Source organism: Drosophila novamexicana, unplaced genomic scaffold (genome assembly GCF_003285875.2).
Source record: "Drosophila novamexicana strain 15010-1031.04,08,12 unplaced genomic scaffold, DnovRS2.1 tig00000960-arrow-arrow-pilon, whole genome shotgun sequence".
In the NCBI taxonomy this organism is placed as follows: domain Eukaryota; kingdom Metazoa; phylum Arthropoda; class Insecta; order Diptera; family Drosophilidae; genus Drosophila; species Drosophila novamexicana.
The window spans coordinates 1,269,651-1,284,596 of record NW_020824833.1 but is presented as its reverse complement, the minus strand read 5'-3'; the positions used below and the strand labels follow the sequence as shown (position 1 = coordinate 1,284,596).

The 14,946-nt window shown below is 41.1% G+C and overlaps 2 protein-coding genes across 2 annotated transcripts; both read left to right on the top strand.

The window, feature by feature from the left end:
• Nucleotides 1-1,020: 1,020 nt before the first annotated feature.
• Nucleotides 1,021-2,371, top strand: LOC115765295 (E3 ubiquitin-protein ligase MARCH5). Its single transcript, XM_030708787.1, has one exon. It carries the CDS (start codon nt 1,126-1,128, stop codon nt 2,227-2,229), a length of 1,104 nt encoding a protein of 367 aa, XP_030564647.1. The 5' UTR covers nt 1,021-1,125; the 3' UTR covers nt 2,230-2,371.
• A 1,667-nt stretch (nt 2,372-4,038) lies between these two features.
• On the top strand, nt 4,039-4,904 carry LOC115765396. Its single transcript, XM_030708925.1, has one exon. The coding sequence runs from the start codon at nt 4,220-4,222 to the stop codon at nt 4,808-4,810; it is 591 nt and encodes a 196-aa protein (XP_030564785.1). The 5' UTR covers nt 4,039-4,219; the 3' UTR covers nt 4,811-4,904.
• Nucleotides 4,905-14,946: the final 10,042 nt, after the last annotated feature.

Genomic DNA, 14,946 nt, shown 5'->3' with positions numbered 1-14,946 from the left:
CATGAGTTAAGGGCTTAAACTCACGGACAAATATATTGTAGAAAACTGCTGGCTTTTTTTTTTAAATACACTTTTAATCGTGCGTACCTAACACATGGCTACTAATATGTTGTCTGAAGTTGACGAGCTTTACAAAAACAATTTCGTTGACAATTCCTATTGGAAATAGTTAATTTGACCCATGCAAAGGCAATTTCTACATGTCTTTCATATATATGTATATCTTATCAATAATCATTTATTTAATAAAAAAAAAACATATATGTTCTGCCCAGCGAGCAATTGTATGATAAAATGTGTTGCATACCTTCGGGCTGAAATTTAAATTAGACAGTCTGTATGAGTAGGCCGAACAGTTGGTGTATTTAAGAGACAACATATCTAATGTTTGGAAAATGTAAATGCACATATTGTATTGAAGAAACAAATACTATTGGGTAACAATGCAGCCTAAAATGGAAATTTGCTAATGGAAATATGTATTTTGATCAGGAATTCAGGTCTAAGTCTCGGATTGCTGTCTTAGGTTCCCCCATGAACCTAGATTTAGTTTCGAAGTGAAACATTTCATTTCATTAAAATTTATTGAATCTAGACTATTTTTCATTTTCTGAATACTCAAAATGTGGTTAGCTCTTTCTCAAAAACTCTTTTCTGTTTTTTTTTTTTTTGTAATATGGTGGCAACTAAAACGGTTTAAAGGTTGTTTCATTTAATAGATAAGCTCGAGCTCGTACCAAAGCTAAGGGAAAGGCGTAGGGTTGCCGTTGTGCCGTATAAAATGTATTTCACCCGTTTCGTGAGCTCAGAAAACTTTGAATCGTATGATTTATTGGGGTTTTCAAATGCTTAAAAAAATACTATGAAATTGTGTTAATTGATAGTGAATCGCAGTTATTCTTAGATTTGTTGGGATTACGTAGAGATTCTGCTGGGTCATCAGCTGCTTGATTTGTGTAGGGTGTAGGGAATATGGCGTGAGTATTATTTAATTTAGAGCGGCTGCTGAAAAACATCGCACGCCTTGCCGAAAATTTTAATCTCTCTATTTTTCTAACTCTTAAATATTTATATTTTATTCTGCCTGGTAATCGCAATCGTTTCGAGGCTGATTGGTTAATTGACATGACTGGTCAAGGGCTTGTTCCAGAGCTTGGCGGGGAGCTGGAGTCGTTAGCGCGAGAATCGGAGCGCACCTGCTGGATATGCTTTGCGACTGAGGCGGAAAACCGTCTGGCCACCTGGTTGCATCCGTGCCAGTGCCGCGGCAGCACCAAGTGGGTGCATGAGAGCTGTCTTTATCGCTGGATCGACGAGAAGCAGAACGGAAACTCGCGAACGAAAGTCTCCTGCATGCAATGCCGCGTGGAGTACATCATAATCTTCCCCAAGGTCAGCCGTATGGCCATGATCCTGGAGCGCTTTCAGGATCTAGTCCGCCAATGCAGTCCGTTTGTTGCTGCGAGCGCATTTCTCGGCTCCGTCTATTGGACAGCCGTCACATACGGCGGCATCACGGTCATACAAGTGTTTGGCCAGCAGCGCGGTATGGAGCTGATGGAGAAGGGTGATCCCTTTTTCCTGTTGATCGGGCTGCCGTTCATACCAGTCGCTCTGATCCTTACCCGTCTCATCCGCTGGGAGGACGCAGTCTTACGCCTCTGGCACAATCGTCACAGCATTGTACGCAAATTGCCGCTCGTTAACTGGTTGTTGAATGCCCGAACGAATCCGGCGACCCGTGTTGGGGATCCGGCTCCGCCGCCAGTTCCCGATGAGCCCGTCGACTTTGCCCGCATCTTTTGCGGCGCCATCCTATTGCCCAGCATTGCGACAGTGATGGGCAATGTCATATACAGGAACATGTCAGCGCCGCTGTATCGCACGCTGCTCGGCGGCCTCACATTCATCGGATTGAAGGGCATTCTCAAGATTTATTTGCGACAGAAACAATATCTGAACAAGACACGCCGTCACATCGTCGACTACACTGAGGAGAATGTGCGCACCTATATGTCAGCCGGGCAATCCCGATCTCAGGCAGATGTGCGACAATATGCCGGTTCCGACGACAATGAATCTGAACCCGATGAGGAGAATGTGGATGATGAGGTTCTGAATGAGGATGCAACCACAACATCGGAGCTAGATGATTCCGATTCCGATGATGTTAGAGATCATGTTGTTATAAGCGTGCCAGACCGTCCATACACATTGTTTCTTAGCTAAATTGAAGCATGGTTCTAACCAGACCAGGCAGCGGAATGCCTCCAATCACAAAACTTAGTGTTCATGCATGGAAATTCCAAAGGGATATCACAATCTAAATTCTTTTGTGTTTTAATTACATAGTTTTGCTGCACTTATCCTAAACCACAAAAAGTTCAAAGTTGCTCTCTCTCTCTCTCTCTCTCCCTCCAACACACCTTTCCTTTCGCTCTCTCTCTCTCTCTCTCCCTCTCTCTCTTTCAACAACCATCAATCCTTGGAACCGCGCACAGAAGAACAAGGCTTTGGTCCCAAAAAGCGACAGGGCTTTTCAGCCCATAGAACTATAGGCTTGTAGCTTTATTTTAGATTTAAGGTCCACTCTTATATTGCAATTTTTAATTTACAAGCTTCTCTTATACTACAAGTATTACACAACAGTAAAAATGGAAAGTTAAGTCCGGTTGCGATCCGTCATAAGCCCATATTCCAGAGAATTGAACTTGGGAATGGGTAAGATGCCGTTATGCAGTCAATTTCAAGATTCAACTTCTGGGGTAAGAAAATGTCGTCTATAGATTTCTTTGTTCTCCTGGGTCTATAAATTGTGATCTTAGTTGTCTCCAGCACATTCTTCATGCTTCATTCTTGTTAACATATCTTTATACATACCATAATTATTTATTTTGGTATTTTAAAATATAGTTCTTAGATGAAATTTGGAAAAATGTGAAATTAATGTGTTGATTTTGGCGTTAGGAAAATACATTTTTCAAGGCCAACTTAAATATTAAAATCCAGCACATTTGGAATAGAAAATCAATTTGAAAATTCTAAGCGAACTCAAATATCTTAGGCGGAAACGAGAAATGATGAGATGCTCAGCAATTGCGTAGCTACCTTCAAATTGAAATGGAAATTAATATGTAGCATACTTTTTGGAACACACTAAAATGGATGACAAAATAAAATGGAAGATAAAATATAAAACGAATGAATTAGTAAGCGATATAAAAAGAGCTGGACTTATAGGAGTTATATAAAAGTATAAATATAAAAATAATTGAAGATAAATAAATATATGTGTATTATTCCCTAAAAAAGCTTCAGAAAGAGTACAAAAAAAGGCCCATTTAATTATTTAATTATGTTAAAGTTATGTTAAAAAAAATATATATTATTATTATTATTATTTTTTTATACCCTGAACCCATTCAAAATGGGTATAAGGGTATATTGTATTTGTGCGAAATCCAAATGTATGTAACAGGCAGAAAGAAGCATCTCCGACCCCATAAAGTATATATATTCTTGATCAGCATCAATAGCCGAGTGGATCTAGCCATGTCCGTCTATCTGTCAGTCCGTCCGTATGTATGAATGCAAGGATCTCAGAACCTATAAGAGCTAGAGACTTGAAATTTTAGATATAGGTGCTCCTAGTTCCCGCGCAGATCGAGTTTGTTTTTTTTCGATAATCGATAACTTACTCCGTTTCCAAGCAATCGATAAAAATCGATATCGATATCCTGTTTTTTTGGGCAATTTTGGTAAATAATAAGAGCTAGAGTCACCAAACTTGACATATAGCTTCTAAAATAGAATATATATATGCATTTGATGTTGGAAGAAGAGGGTTCAGGATATCCCCTAGTCGGGAGCTCCCGACTAGAACCTCTTACTTGTTGTAATATAGGAAACCAAATACTTAGCTTCAGCTATATATTTTTACTTGCTCAACTTTTTAGATGTCAAGGTGCCTTGGATAAAAAGTCGTAGTAGCCGTCGAGATGTCAGAACTGGGATTATATCATTATCACAGAGCAAGTCTAACAATTCGGTCGACATATTGAGAGAAAAGTACATAAAATTCAATATTTGTGAATTTTCTCTTAAATTTTATTAAAATTCACTTTGTGAGGCCTTTCGTTGTACAAAATTTATAAATTTATCAATTCGTTGCGCTTTTTGGCTTTACCAAGCTTTATTCAATTAACAAGTTAACGCAAAAATGTCGGACAATTCGGCGGTCTCCGGTATACTCAATGCGGTGCTGTGCGGCGTTACCGGATATGGATTCTATGCAATGCCCCCACAGAATCATCCGTATGCTTTCTCGGCCTGTTTGATTGGCTTCTGCCATGGTCTGCTGGGGCTGATCGAGTGCATCTCTGGCAGCGAACAAGTGAAGTCGGCCAGGGAGACGACCAATTCGATTCTGGAAATAGTTCCCTTGCCTCTTGTCAACATTGATATATTCTTTGGGGGCGAGAGCAACAACATTGCCCTGGGTCACGGCCTGTTCATTGTACCAATGGCCATCTCAGTGCTGGTCGGCCTGATCAAGGGTGAAGGTGGCGAGGGCGATGAAGCGGTCGAGACACTCAAGCTTCTGACCATTCTGGGTAACATAACATCTCTCTGCTACCTTGCCATCAACGAGGGTAGCTATCACATGGGCGGCATGGCCTTCCTCGCGTTCATGGCCAAATATGGTTCTGAATTCCTGGAGACTCAAGTCGAGGGCTCTGGGGATCCGATCAAGTACATCAGCTGGTCCGGATTCTATTTACTTACCAGCTTTGCCATTGGCAAGAAGTAATCAACCCGAATTGTTTGAGAAACGCATCACATAAAATACACAAATACTAAAAAAAAAAACACGATTAGACCCAATTGAAAAAGTTGAAATGAAATTTGGATGCTTATGGACTTGCACATTACTCGGAATAGCGAAGTGATAATATGATTAATATGCGACTTCCATTTGAATTAAGTTATTAAATAATTTGAAGCGAATCTTAACTGCGACGTCTTTTACTTTCGGCATCTTTTACTTTGTTTGGACTCGGCCGTTTCTAATTCTTTCGTGTAATTCTTCCTCTCAATATACGTAAGCGACATAGGAAATTCGATGTTATTAAGACATGTCCGACAATGGCCCTCAGCCTAATGGACGCCAAGGGAAACAAAATAACCACCAAGGATACATAAACAAGAGGTTCTAGTCGGGAGCTCCCGACTAGGCGATACCCTGAACCCTCTTCTTCCAACATCAAATGCATATATATATTCTATCTTAGAAGCTATATGTTATGTTTGGTGACTCTAGCTCTTATTATTTACCAAAATTGCCCAAAAAACCGGATATCGATATCGATTTTTATCGATTGCTTGGAAACGGACTCGATCTGCCAGGGAACTAGAAGCACCTACATCTAAAGTTTCAAGTCTCTAGCTCTTATAGGTTCTGAGATCCTTGCTTTCATACATACGGACGGACGGACAGACAGACAGACGAACATGGCTAGATCGACTCCGCTATTGGTGCTGATCAAGAATATATATATTTTACGGGGTCGGAGAAGCTTCCTTCTGCCTGTTACATACATTTGGATTTTGCACAAATACAATATACCCTTATACCCATTTTTAATGAGTTCAGGAGTGTAAAAATAATCACCTGAAGGCACTGAGAAGTTGTTCCATCCTCAGCCAAGCTGGTTCAAGTGCGAGCTAGATTAGACTAATTGGACAACCTGGGTGCTATAAAATGGTTTCTGGGCATGTGGTTATACAGAATGTGAGATTGGTTCTTAATCATTTTGTGTCATTTTGTGAAGACACAATATTATCATTAACATGCTTGTGTCGCTGTACAAGTTCAAAGGTAACACGATTCAGAAAACAAGGTTGCAAGCCTTGTCCCGGAGTTACAAGAGGTCTTGAGAGTAATGAATGGGAAACATGCTGACCTAAAACTGTTCCTTGTTTTATATGCGTGAAAGAGAATCTTCCCGTAACAGAGAATTTCGTTCCAAGTCAGCTTAGCACTGATTGACATGAAATTTAGCAATATATGTTTTCGTTGTGTAGAGGCTATGTCAGCTATGTTCTTTCCGCAGGCTACTGACAACTTTGGCTAGTTGGGCTAGCCCAATACAAAGGAATACAGGGGAAATAAATAGGGCTTAGGACATTATTGATGGTATTTGATATGCCTTTCATTGTTGTCTAGCATTTGCAGTAGTTTCATGCGGTAAAAATTCTAAAGACCTGAAGAGCACTTGGGGGCATCAATTTGCGCGAACTCACTCCGAATGGGTGTGAGTGCGTACGGCGGGTGTTTCGTCCAGCGCTAGCTCGTTTTTCAAGTGTATTCAAATAGCCATAATCATCTTTTTGGGCAATGTAATAAATCTAATTTCCCACAATGGGCCGGATCGATGGACTGGAAGGGTTCAATAAACGAGCCCAATATACTGTTTGGAGTCTGGAGTGGTCGCTACAATTGAGTGGCATTTGGTGTGCGGTGACCCGGATGTACGAGTACTGCCATGTAAGTACATAACTCTTAATGTATGAGTGTGTACGCGTGTGTGTGAGAGCCCGTATCGATGTATATATGGAGCACATAAAACAATGTGCTCGCATGTAATGCCTATGTCTGGACTTTATCGTGGGCCAGTTAAATCAATGTCAAAAGGCAATTGGTTGACTGCAGATGACTTCATCGCACCATACACGGGCCTCTAAGCCTTTTAGCGCATGCGAGGCTTATGGGCTTAGGTGCCACTAACTATGGAACTGGAGCTGTGCTGTAGCTCCAGTAGCTCGGGCCAAGACAAAGACGGCCAATTACTTATGATAACAGACATTTTTGTAACAACCAGTTCTTGATTTTACGTTTCGTCAGCTGCCAATCAAAGTTTGTACATAAAACGTTCGGCCAAAAAAGTCGAGTCTACCCCAACAAAACGCTGGCATGTACCAGCTTCAGCTACCAGCTCCACTTGGGCTCCATTTCCACTTCCACTTCCATTCGCCGCAACATAAGTCATAAAATCAACAATAAACAAGCTCAAGACGCAGCTAAATGACTTTACAACGACAACTTTGGGGCGTCATGGTCATTGAGCACGGTATGTGCAGCTCCGGGCCAATGGACGTGGGGGCTATCCGGGCTGTGCGGGTGGTTGTGCGTGCTACACGACGCGTGTTGACATTAGCTCTTAAAATTTATTAGTTTTTATTGTCATTGCGGCTAGCGTTATGGGCTTAGGTTGGGCCAAGCCTATGGTGGGGTTAATGGGATATCGCATACAGACATTGTCAAGTCATTGCAATAGTTATCAATATATATGTAGCACATATCACAACATTCCACAACTTCTGCCATAACCAAAAACAATGATGAAAAGTAACAACTATTGCTGACCTTAACACGGCTGATCTTGATATATAAAGATGTATTGGAAGACTCTGAACTGATTACTCTGCAGTCCCTATTATCACAAGGGAATCCGAACGATCTTAACATGTAGGTCTAGTTAAAACATATAAATTTCATTCATCAGATAATCAATCCGATAACCCAAAGAGAGGAGATTAATCGTAAGAAGTCTAAAGGAATGCTACGTTTAATCCACGGAGGTAAGCGAACAAGAATTGTTTCTCTACCGATTTAATTATTTCTTGATATTGCATTGACTATTTTTTAGATTTATTGCATGAGCACAGCTCAAGAATGGGACGGTTAAGCGATATAAACAGGGGCTTTGTACGTATCGATAAAATTCTTGGCGTCCAATTAAAGTTAAAGATCAAGAAAACACCTAGATCATTATCTGGGTCACCGATAAAGCATTTATGCTGGCAACTGATTACCACAGGGCAGAAATCGACTACAATTAATAGTTTTAAAATGCGCGTGGAATAATATATATGTATTCACGTTATAAAATGATGTTTGTAAAGAATTTAAGAAAGAGCAGGGAATGATACAAAATATATATTCTTGATCAGAGTATACTATAAATATCAAATGCGGAGTCTCTTGCTTTTAAAAACTAGCGCTCTGGAATGAGAAGGGAGGGTTTACCATGAGGGTCTACCATAGGGGCTTACCATGACGGTCTACTTGGAAACCTTATCAGGAGGGTCTACCAAGAGGGTATAGTTGTAGAAGGGTCTATCAGAAGGGACTAGCAGAACAGTCTAGTATGAGAGCCTAACATGATGTTCTATCAGGAGGGTCTACCAGGAGGGTCTAATTGGAGGGTCTATCCGGATGGTCTAGTAGGAGAGTGTACCAGGATGGTCTATCAAGTGGGTTTATTATGAGGGTCTACTATGAGGGGCTACCATTAGTGTCTACCGGAAAAGCTTCCCAGGAGGGTCTACCATAAGGGTCTACAATGATGTTTTTCATGATGGTCCATCAGGAGGGACTTTTAGGAAGGTTTACAAGGAGGTTATACCAGGAAGGCATGCAAGGAGGGTATAGGAAATCAAATTTGAAGTGTTTTCTAGTATCTCAGATACATTTGCACAAAAATATGATACCCTTTCTAATGTATTGAATGCATTCGATAATATGTTCAGTTGGTCTAAATTTCAATCGGAGCAATGCTACGTAATTGCCCGAATTCCCCAGGGCGACCCAGAACTGTTGCTAGGCGGCTTTAGCTTTCGATTATTTCTATATTTTGCTTATCACGGATAGCGTTATCTGAAGTGCGGCTGCTGGTGCTGTCAACGCACTCTTGAACATCTTATCTGGGAGTATATCATATATAAGTGCTATATTACCAACACAAATAACAGTTAGAAGAGCGGGCCGTCAGCTCGCTGCAATCATATTTGTGGCATTATTTATTAGATCGTTTCTTGACATCAGACCACAATGGAGAACGATTCTGTTCTGGGTTCCGTTCAGTGGGCCCTGGCCTGGTCTGGGCTGGTATGGACATGGGCATGGCCATGGGTATTGGTATCGCTCTTATCAGCAATGCTCCAGTTTTCGGTTGCCTCTTGGGCTGCACGTATCTAATTTATATATTTGAGAGGCTCTTTGGCGCGTGCATGTTGGCATTGGAATTTTGTTTGAATTTCCATTTGGTGATTAAAAATAAAAATAAAAATTGGAGTCGCCACGCGTCAAATATCATTTATTACTTTCGAATGTGTATCAAACAAAATTAATTGCACCGCCCAACTTGGAGTGACATGCACTTTGATCAAATTGAAAACAACTGAGGGGCGGGCAGTTATTGTTATTGTAAACTTGATTGTTAATAATAATTCACAACAATTGGGCAATTCAATATTTTATGTGTGCCACCGATTTGGACGCATTTAAAGTCGATCGATACTCTTTACCATCCGCACACTTTATTATTGTCCGCATGTTTATTTCATAGGGCCCACTGACGACTTACTGGCCAAAAGCATTAACATTCATCAGACATTCCGGTTTCTTAAGCCCCGCCAGCCTGGACGAGAAGAATGCCGGCAGAGACGGAAGACGCAGACAATGACGATGACCCATAACGAGCTGTTGGCCAAGTTGTTGGATCGTAAACTTCTCGCCCCATGGCAAACAAATCGAAAACTTAAGAATGCGAATGCTGTAAACTTTTTGGAATTAGAATGTAAAGTGAAAGGAGTTCTGCAGGTTAAAGCCATGCCAAGACGCGAAAAAGTAGCAGACAAAAAGCCTGCAAAAGACAGCTCTGGGATTCCAGAGCCAGTGCCAGTGCCGGTTTAAGAATGTGCTGGCTAGTCTCTTGAGGTTGAGGGATGAAGGGGAGCTGCTGCTGCTGCTGCTGCCGGTAGGTAGCTGATGAGCTGTCTCTACTATGTATCTCAGGTTTTCCTTCTCTTGACTTCATCCGGCTTTGGCTTGGCGCTGTCTTCACGCCGACCATTTAATGAATGAGGAATGACTGCATGAAAATTACCTGGGCACGATATGAGTAGTCTCTTCCAGCTCCAGTTGAACAGATCCACACACAACCAAACGCCCGCGTTAAGGTCTAAGAAGGAAGGTGTATCCGCGGTATTCGCAGCCACATTGCGGCCATTTCGTTTAACACGACTCGACTAAAAACCTACTTATTCAACTAGTTTGCATTGAGACGGACGAGCGAACTGATCAAGAATATATATACTATATGGGATCGGGCAGAATAGATAGCTAATGTGATTTGTGGATTCCCTCCAGGGGATACCCTAAACCCTTTTATTCCAACACCAAATGAGCTCGCAACTGCCGCCGCCTCTACTCAACAGCCACGCCATTATTTGAATCTTATTATGAAAACACGAATTAAAATAGCAGCTCAGAAAACAATACAATCTCAATTACCATGCTGTGTGTGCGTACATTTACAGAAATTCTTGCAATTTTCCCCAGCTGCTAGCAAAAACACATTTTCTTATACGTGCTAGATAATATTTGTTTTAAAATTGTGGCTTAAATTGGTGGGCAATACTTTTATTAACTTGATTTATAGCTTTGTGGTGGCGATAGCTATACTATTCTATTATACTATTCTAGGAGCAACATATTAAGTTTGGTGACTCCAACTCTTATTATTTATAAAAATTGCCCAAAACACAGGATTTCGATATTGATTTTTATCGATTGCTTAGAAACGGATTAAGTTATCGATTATCGGAAACTCGTACTGCTCATGGACTAGGAGGACCCTCTATACCAAACTTCAAGTCTCTAGGTATTCTTCACATATAAATTAGAATATAATCATAATTGGTTTGAACTGTGAACTGAACATCGTTCATTTATATATTAGGATCCGTATCGCAATATATATATAGACTTTTGCTATATGCCCGCCCTCTGGTGGGCGTGGCCATCAAATATATACATTTTTCTGACGCGAGTATATATTTTGAGCTTAAGGACTCTGTTCATATAACCAATATGCTCTCTTTTGTCTGAGCTAAAAGGGTATACAACATAGTTTAATAGCAGAAACCCACTTAGCTGCGTTAGTCTTGTGAATATTAAGGCAGATCTTGAGATTGTTGAGGGAAATATACCATTTAAATTGGTAAAATGTGAGCTATCGATTAGAATGTATTCGATGGAAGATTATTTGGTTTAAAGGCGCAAATCGCAGGTGTCAGCGTGTTCAAAGTGCTGGCTGATGGCTGCCGGAATGGGATTATTGGCCGAGTTGACAGATTGAATGGCTGGATTGCCTTTTGCTGGGCATTGTGGTATGGAAAAATTCTTGGACTGTGACAGCGCCCGAAATACTTTTGTGTAGGATTAGTGACAAATATTTTTGGGTAGCGAACATGCAGACAGCCGAGTGGGCGGCCGCCGAGACGGAGACAGCAGAGGCGACGCCACAATGGCCTGGCAACCCGGCCGCCGAGCGAACCAGCACACGGCAGCAATAGGCCAACAACAACAACAACGACAACAACGACAACAACAACAACAACAACAACAACAACAACGACCACAACTACAACAAAGACATCAGAGCATCTTCATCTTCCGCATGTCTGCGCTATTTTTAAGCAACTAATCGCCTAGAACGTTGGCAAAGAGGCTGAAAGCGTCGCCAAACGGCGAACGCCAACGCCAACGTCAACGGCGACGGCGACGCCAGGAACTGACAGGCACATCAGGAGTGAAAAGTGGGCGGGGCTGGGGTCAATGGAATACCTGAAAGGCGATCCTCATTGCGAGCACGAAAATGCTTTTTTTTGTTACTATCTTTTTTTATACGTTTTAGAGGGTATTATGCTTTTGTCATCAAATTTGTAACTCATAGGCATAATCGGCATAAAGGGTATATATTCCTGATCAATATCAACAGGTTTGATACAGCCCTATCCCTCTGCCTATTCTATTATATTCTTGATCAATATCTAGGGAATGACACAGCCCTATCCCTCTGCCGGCTGTCTGTTTATATTTTATGTAGGTCAATATCCACGGGCTTATATAGCCGCCATATTCTTTTGCCAGGCCCGCCCGGCTGCCTTTTTCTACTGTTGTAAACTTGTACTATGTGGCAACCGGCCGGATGGACCAATATATCTTATAGCTGCCATAGGAATGATCGGCCGAAAGTTTAGTTCTTGCGTGAACAGCTTGTTTATGCTCCGCGCGAAGGAGAAAAGCTTTATCCGACATCGGACTGCTATATCATATAGCTCTATAGGGGAGAAAGGTCGCAAAACTAGTTTTTGTATCGAAACACTTTCAGTTTATCGAACTATCTTACAGCTCTCAAATCTTACATATCTGCAATAGAGTATTTCATCTTCGGCGTGCCGAAAATAGCCGTTCTTTCTAATTTGTTGTTGTTCGTATTGTTAATTTTGGAGTGAACATTTTCTTGTTGCCATAGGACGCACATAAATTAATTGAGTTTTATGGGACAATTTTTGTAAAATTTTCCCAAGCCATTTGGCCCGCCGCGCCGCCTGCTGGAAAATTCCGAAAAGCCAAACGCGTTGTGTGTGTTATTTTTAAGCTGGAATGGAATGAAATTTCTATTTGTCAGCGCCGAAACGTGCGCAAGTATCTGTATCTGGTCATATATGACTGTAGCATATATTCCCTGGATTCTGTTTTATTTTTATACAACAAATATTTGTACGAAAACGGGGCTAAATTTCCACACAATTAAAAACTCACACACACACACACACACACACACACACACAAACGCTGTGTAGTTCTTTACCCCGACGACACAAAGTAAACATTTTTTTTAAATCTAATATAATCTTGCAGATCTTAAAATTTGTTTAATTCGGGAATGACAAATTGAAGAAACTATTAAAAGCAAATAAATTAGTATTACAAATATTGTGAATATTCTAGATAATACCAAATCCGTAACGTGGTACTCGAGTCCAGATCTTCCTTTCTCAGATACGCGAAGGCAGCTCATTGATCGATGACTGAAACAAACATATTTGAAACCAATTGGAGTCAATTTGATCAGTGGGACTATGATGCGATGCCTGCCAAGTTGGTTCTCCATTCTCAGCATACCTTATAGTTGGCTGAGTCAAAGTCAAGCGACTTCTCCCAAGCCTAAACTTCCCCCAGCTATGTATATTGCACAGCAACTAAAATCTTGGCCAATCTCAAGTGCTTGATTTCATGCTTTCATACGTACATAATCCCTCCAGGCCTCATTAATAATGCTCGTGATAATCATAACCAAAAGCAGCCTACTTTGTGGTCACAATTTTCTCAGGACTTCAACTACAAAGTGGGGCAGGACAGGGCAGGGCGTGGCTGGTGTTTTGATGCGTTGTCACTTTATAATGCCAAATGCCGTTGCTTTCATATTGACTTTTATTATTTAATAAGTGGTTTGCGCTGTGGATTTTCACTGGAAAATTTCAGGCCAAGCGGCGGCGGCGGCGGCGGCGGCGGCGACGTGACTTCCGTTGCCCATGCGAAAAACTTTTCCCACTCCGAACGCATGTGTGTGTGCCTAGTGTGTGTGTGTGTGCCTGTCAACAGGATATGTCTACTGCGTCGACGGTTTGTTGATGACATAATTAATGCCTTGCTATGACAACAGCAGCAACAACAACAACAACAGCAACAACAACAACAACAGCAACAACAACGACAACAGCAACAACAATAAGAAGAACAACTAAACGCAGGCACTTTCGGCTTTCGGTTTTTGAAGTTTTTCCCAATAGGAGGACAAGCTTTTCCGGTTTTCCTCATGACGGTGCACCGCTTTCCTTGCGTTCGCGCTTGCTGCCAGACGCCAGACGCCAGACGCCTGCTACACGAGAAAAACTGGAGAAAAATTGAAAAGCAAAATGCAATTTTGATTGACAGGCAACAAAGCAACGCCCGCAGCGCCGCTTTTCACGCCGTGCGCACAGCTGAAGCTGTTAAAGGTTTAAGAGTTTTCCATTTTTGTTCATGTCTTTATTTTTATAATTTTATGGAAAGCATTTCGTCTTTGATATTCGAGTGGGCGAACAGCAAACCAATTTCTTCGAACAACACCAAAACTGGGCACTTGAGCAGCCCCTGCGGGTGTGCGCAGCAATACCTCGCATAAAGAACAAATATCAGAGCAATATAGAGTATGCTAAGCACAAAGTCAGCTCAGTTAATATTAAGAAGACTTTCTAAGAAAACAATACATGAAAGTATTGCAAGTCGTGCAGTTATTATTTTCCAGCTCCAGCTTCGATCATAGAAAACATTTGATTTTCATTAGGAAAATAAAGCCAAAACATTTTCATCAAATAAAACTTTCAGAGTCTGAAAATGGGAATTAACGCGAAGGTTCATAGGTGAAGCAAGCGGGTTTTTTTGTGAATTTATATTTTGATTCAAATTTGAATACAATCGAATACAATAGATGGGAATGCTCGACTAGAAGCTACCCCGAATCCAATTTCTTCCTTTATCCTTCCCAAAGCTGCTTCCTTCAACAGGAGTGCAGTCCTGCACCTTACTCTTTGTAGTCTTCGTAGATTGTCCGTCATCCGACAGGCAACTAGTGAAGTCTTCATGTCGGATCAGATGTCTCCACTGTACAACCCATGCTAGTTACCAGGAATCCCAGAAACACAAAGTGGGATGAACGTTGCCAAGAACTTGACGTATACAAAACCTGCTCTTTTCGTCCAAATTGCAATATCGGCCAATTGCAGAATTCGTTCCATGAGCTTCATGATAATATTCAATTTGTTTTCCTTGAAAGTGTGTACAAAAGTTCCGCAAGGCTAAGAGAAATCTCATATGTGGAATAACGAACTTGATCAAATCTCAGGCGGGCAGCAATAAAGTTCTTTATTAAAATGAATGCAACGGCTTGATGGACGAACTACATATCTGTTTCAACAAACAACTATAAGTCTAAGTATTTTATTTATTTCATGGTCGACAAACGAACAGACAACTACAAATGAAGAGTTGAA

Excerpts from the sequence above, each read along its gene's own strand:
- LOC115765295 (XM_030708787.1), top strand. The coding sequence starts at position 1,126 with ATGACTGGTCAAGGGCTTGTTCCAGAGCTTGGCGGGGAGCTGGAGTCG.
- LOC115765396 (XM_030708925.1), top strand. The coding sequence starts at position 4,220 with ATGTCGGACAATTCGGCGGTCTCCGGTATACTCAATGCGGTGCTGTGC.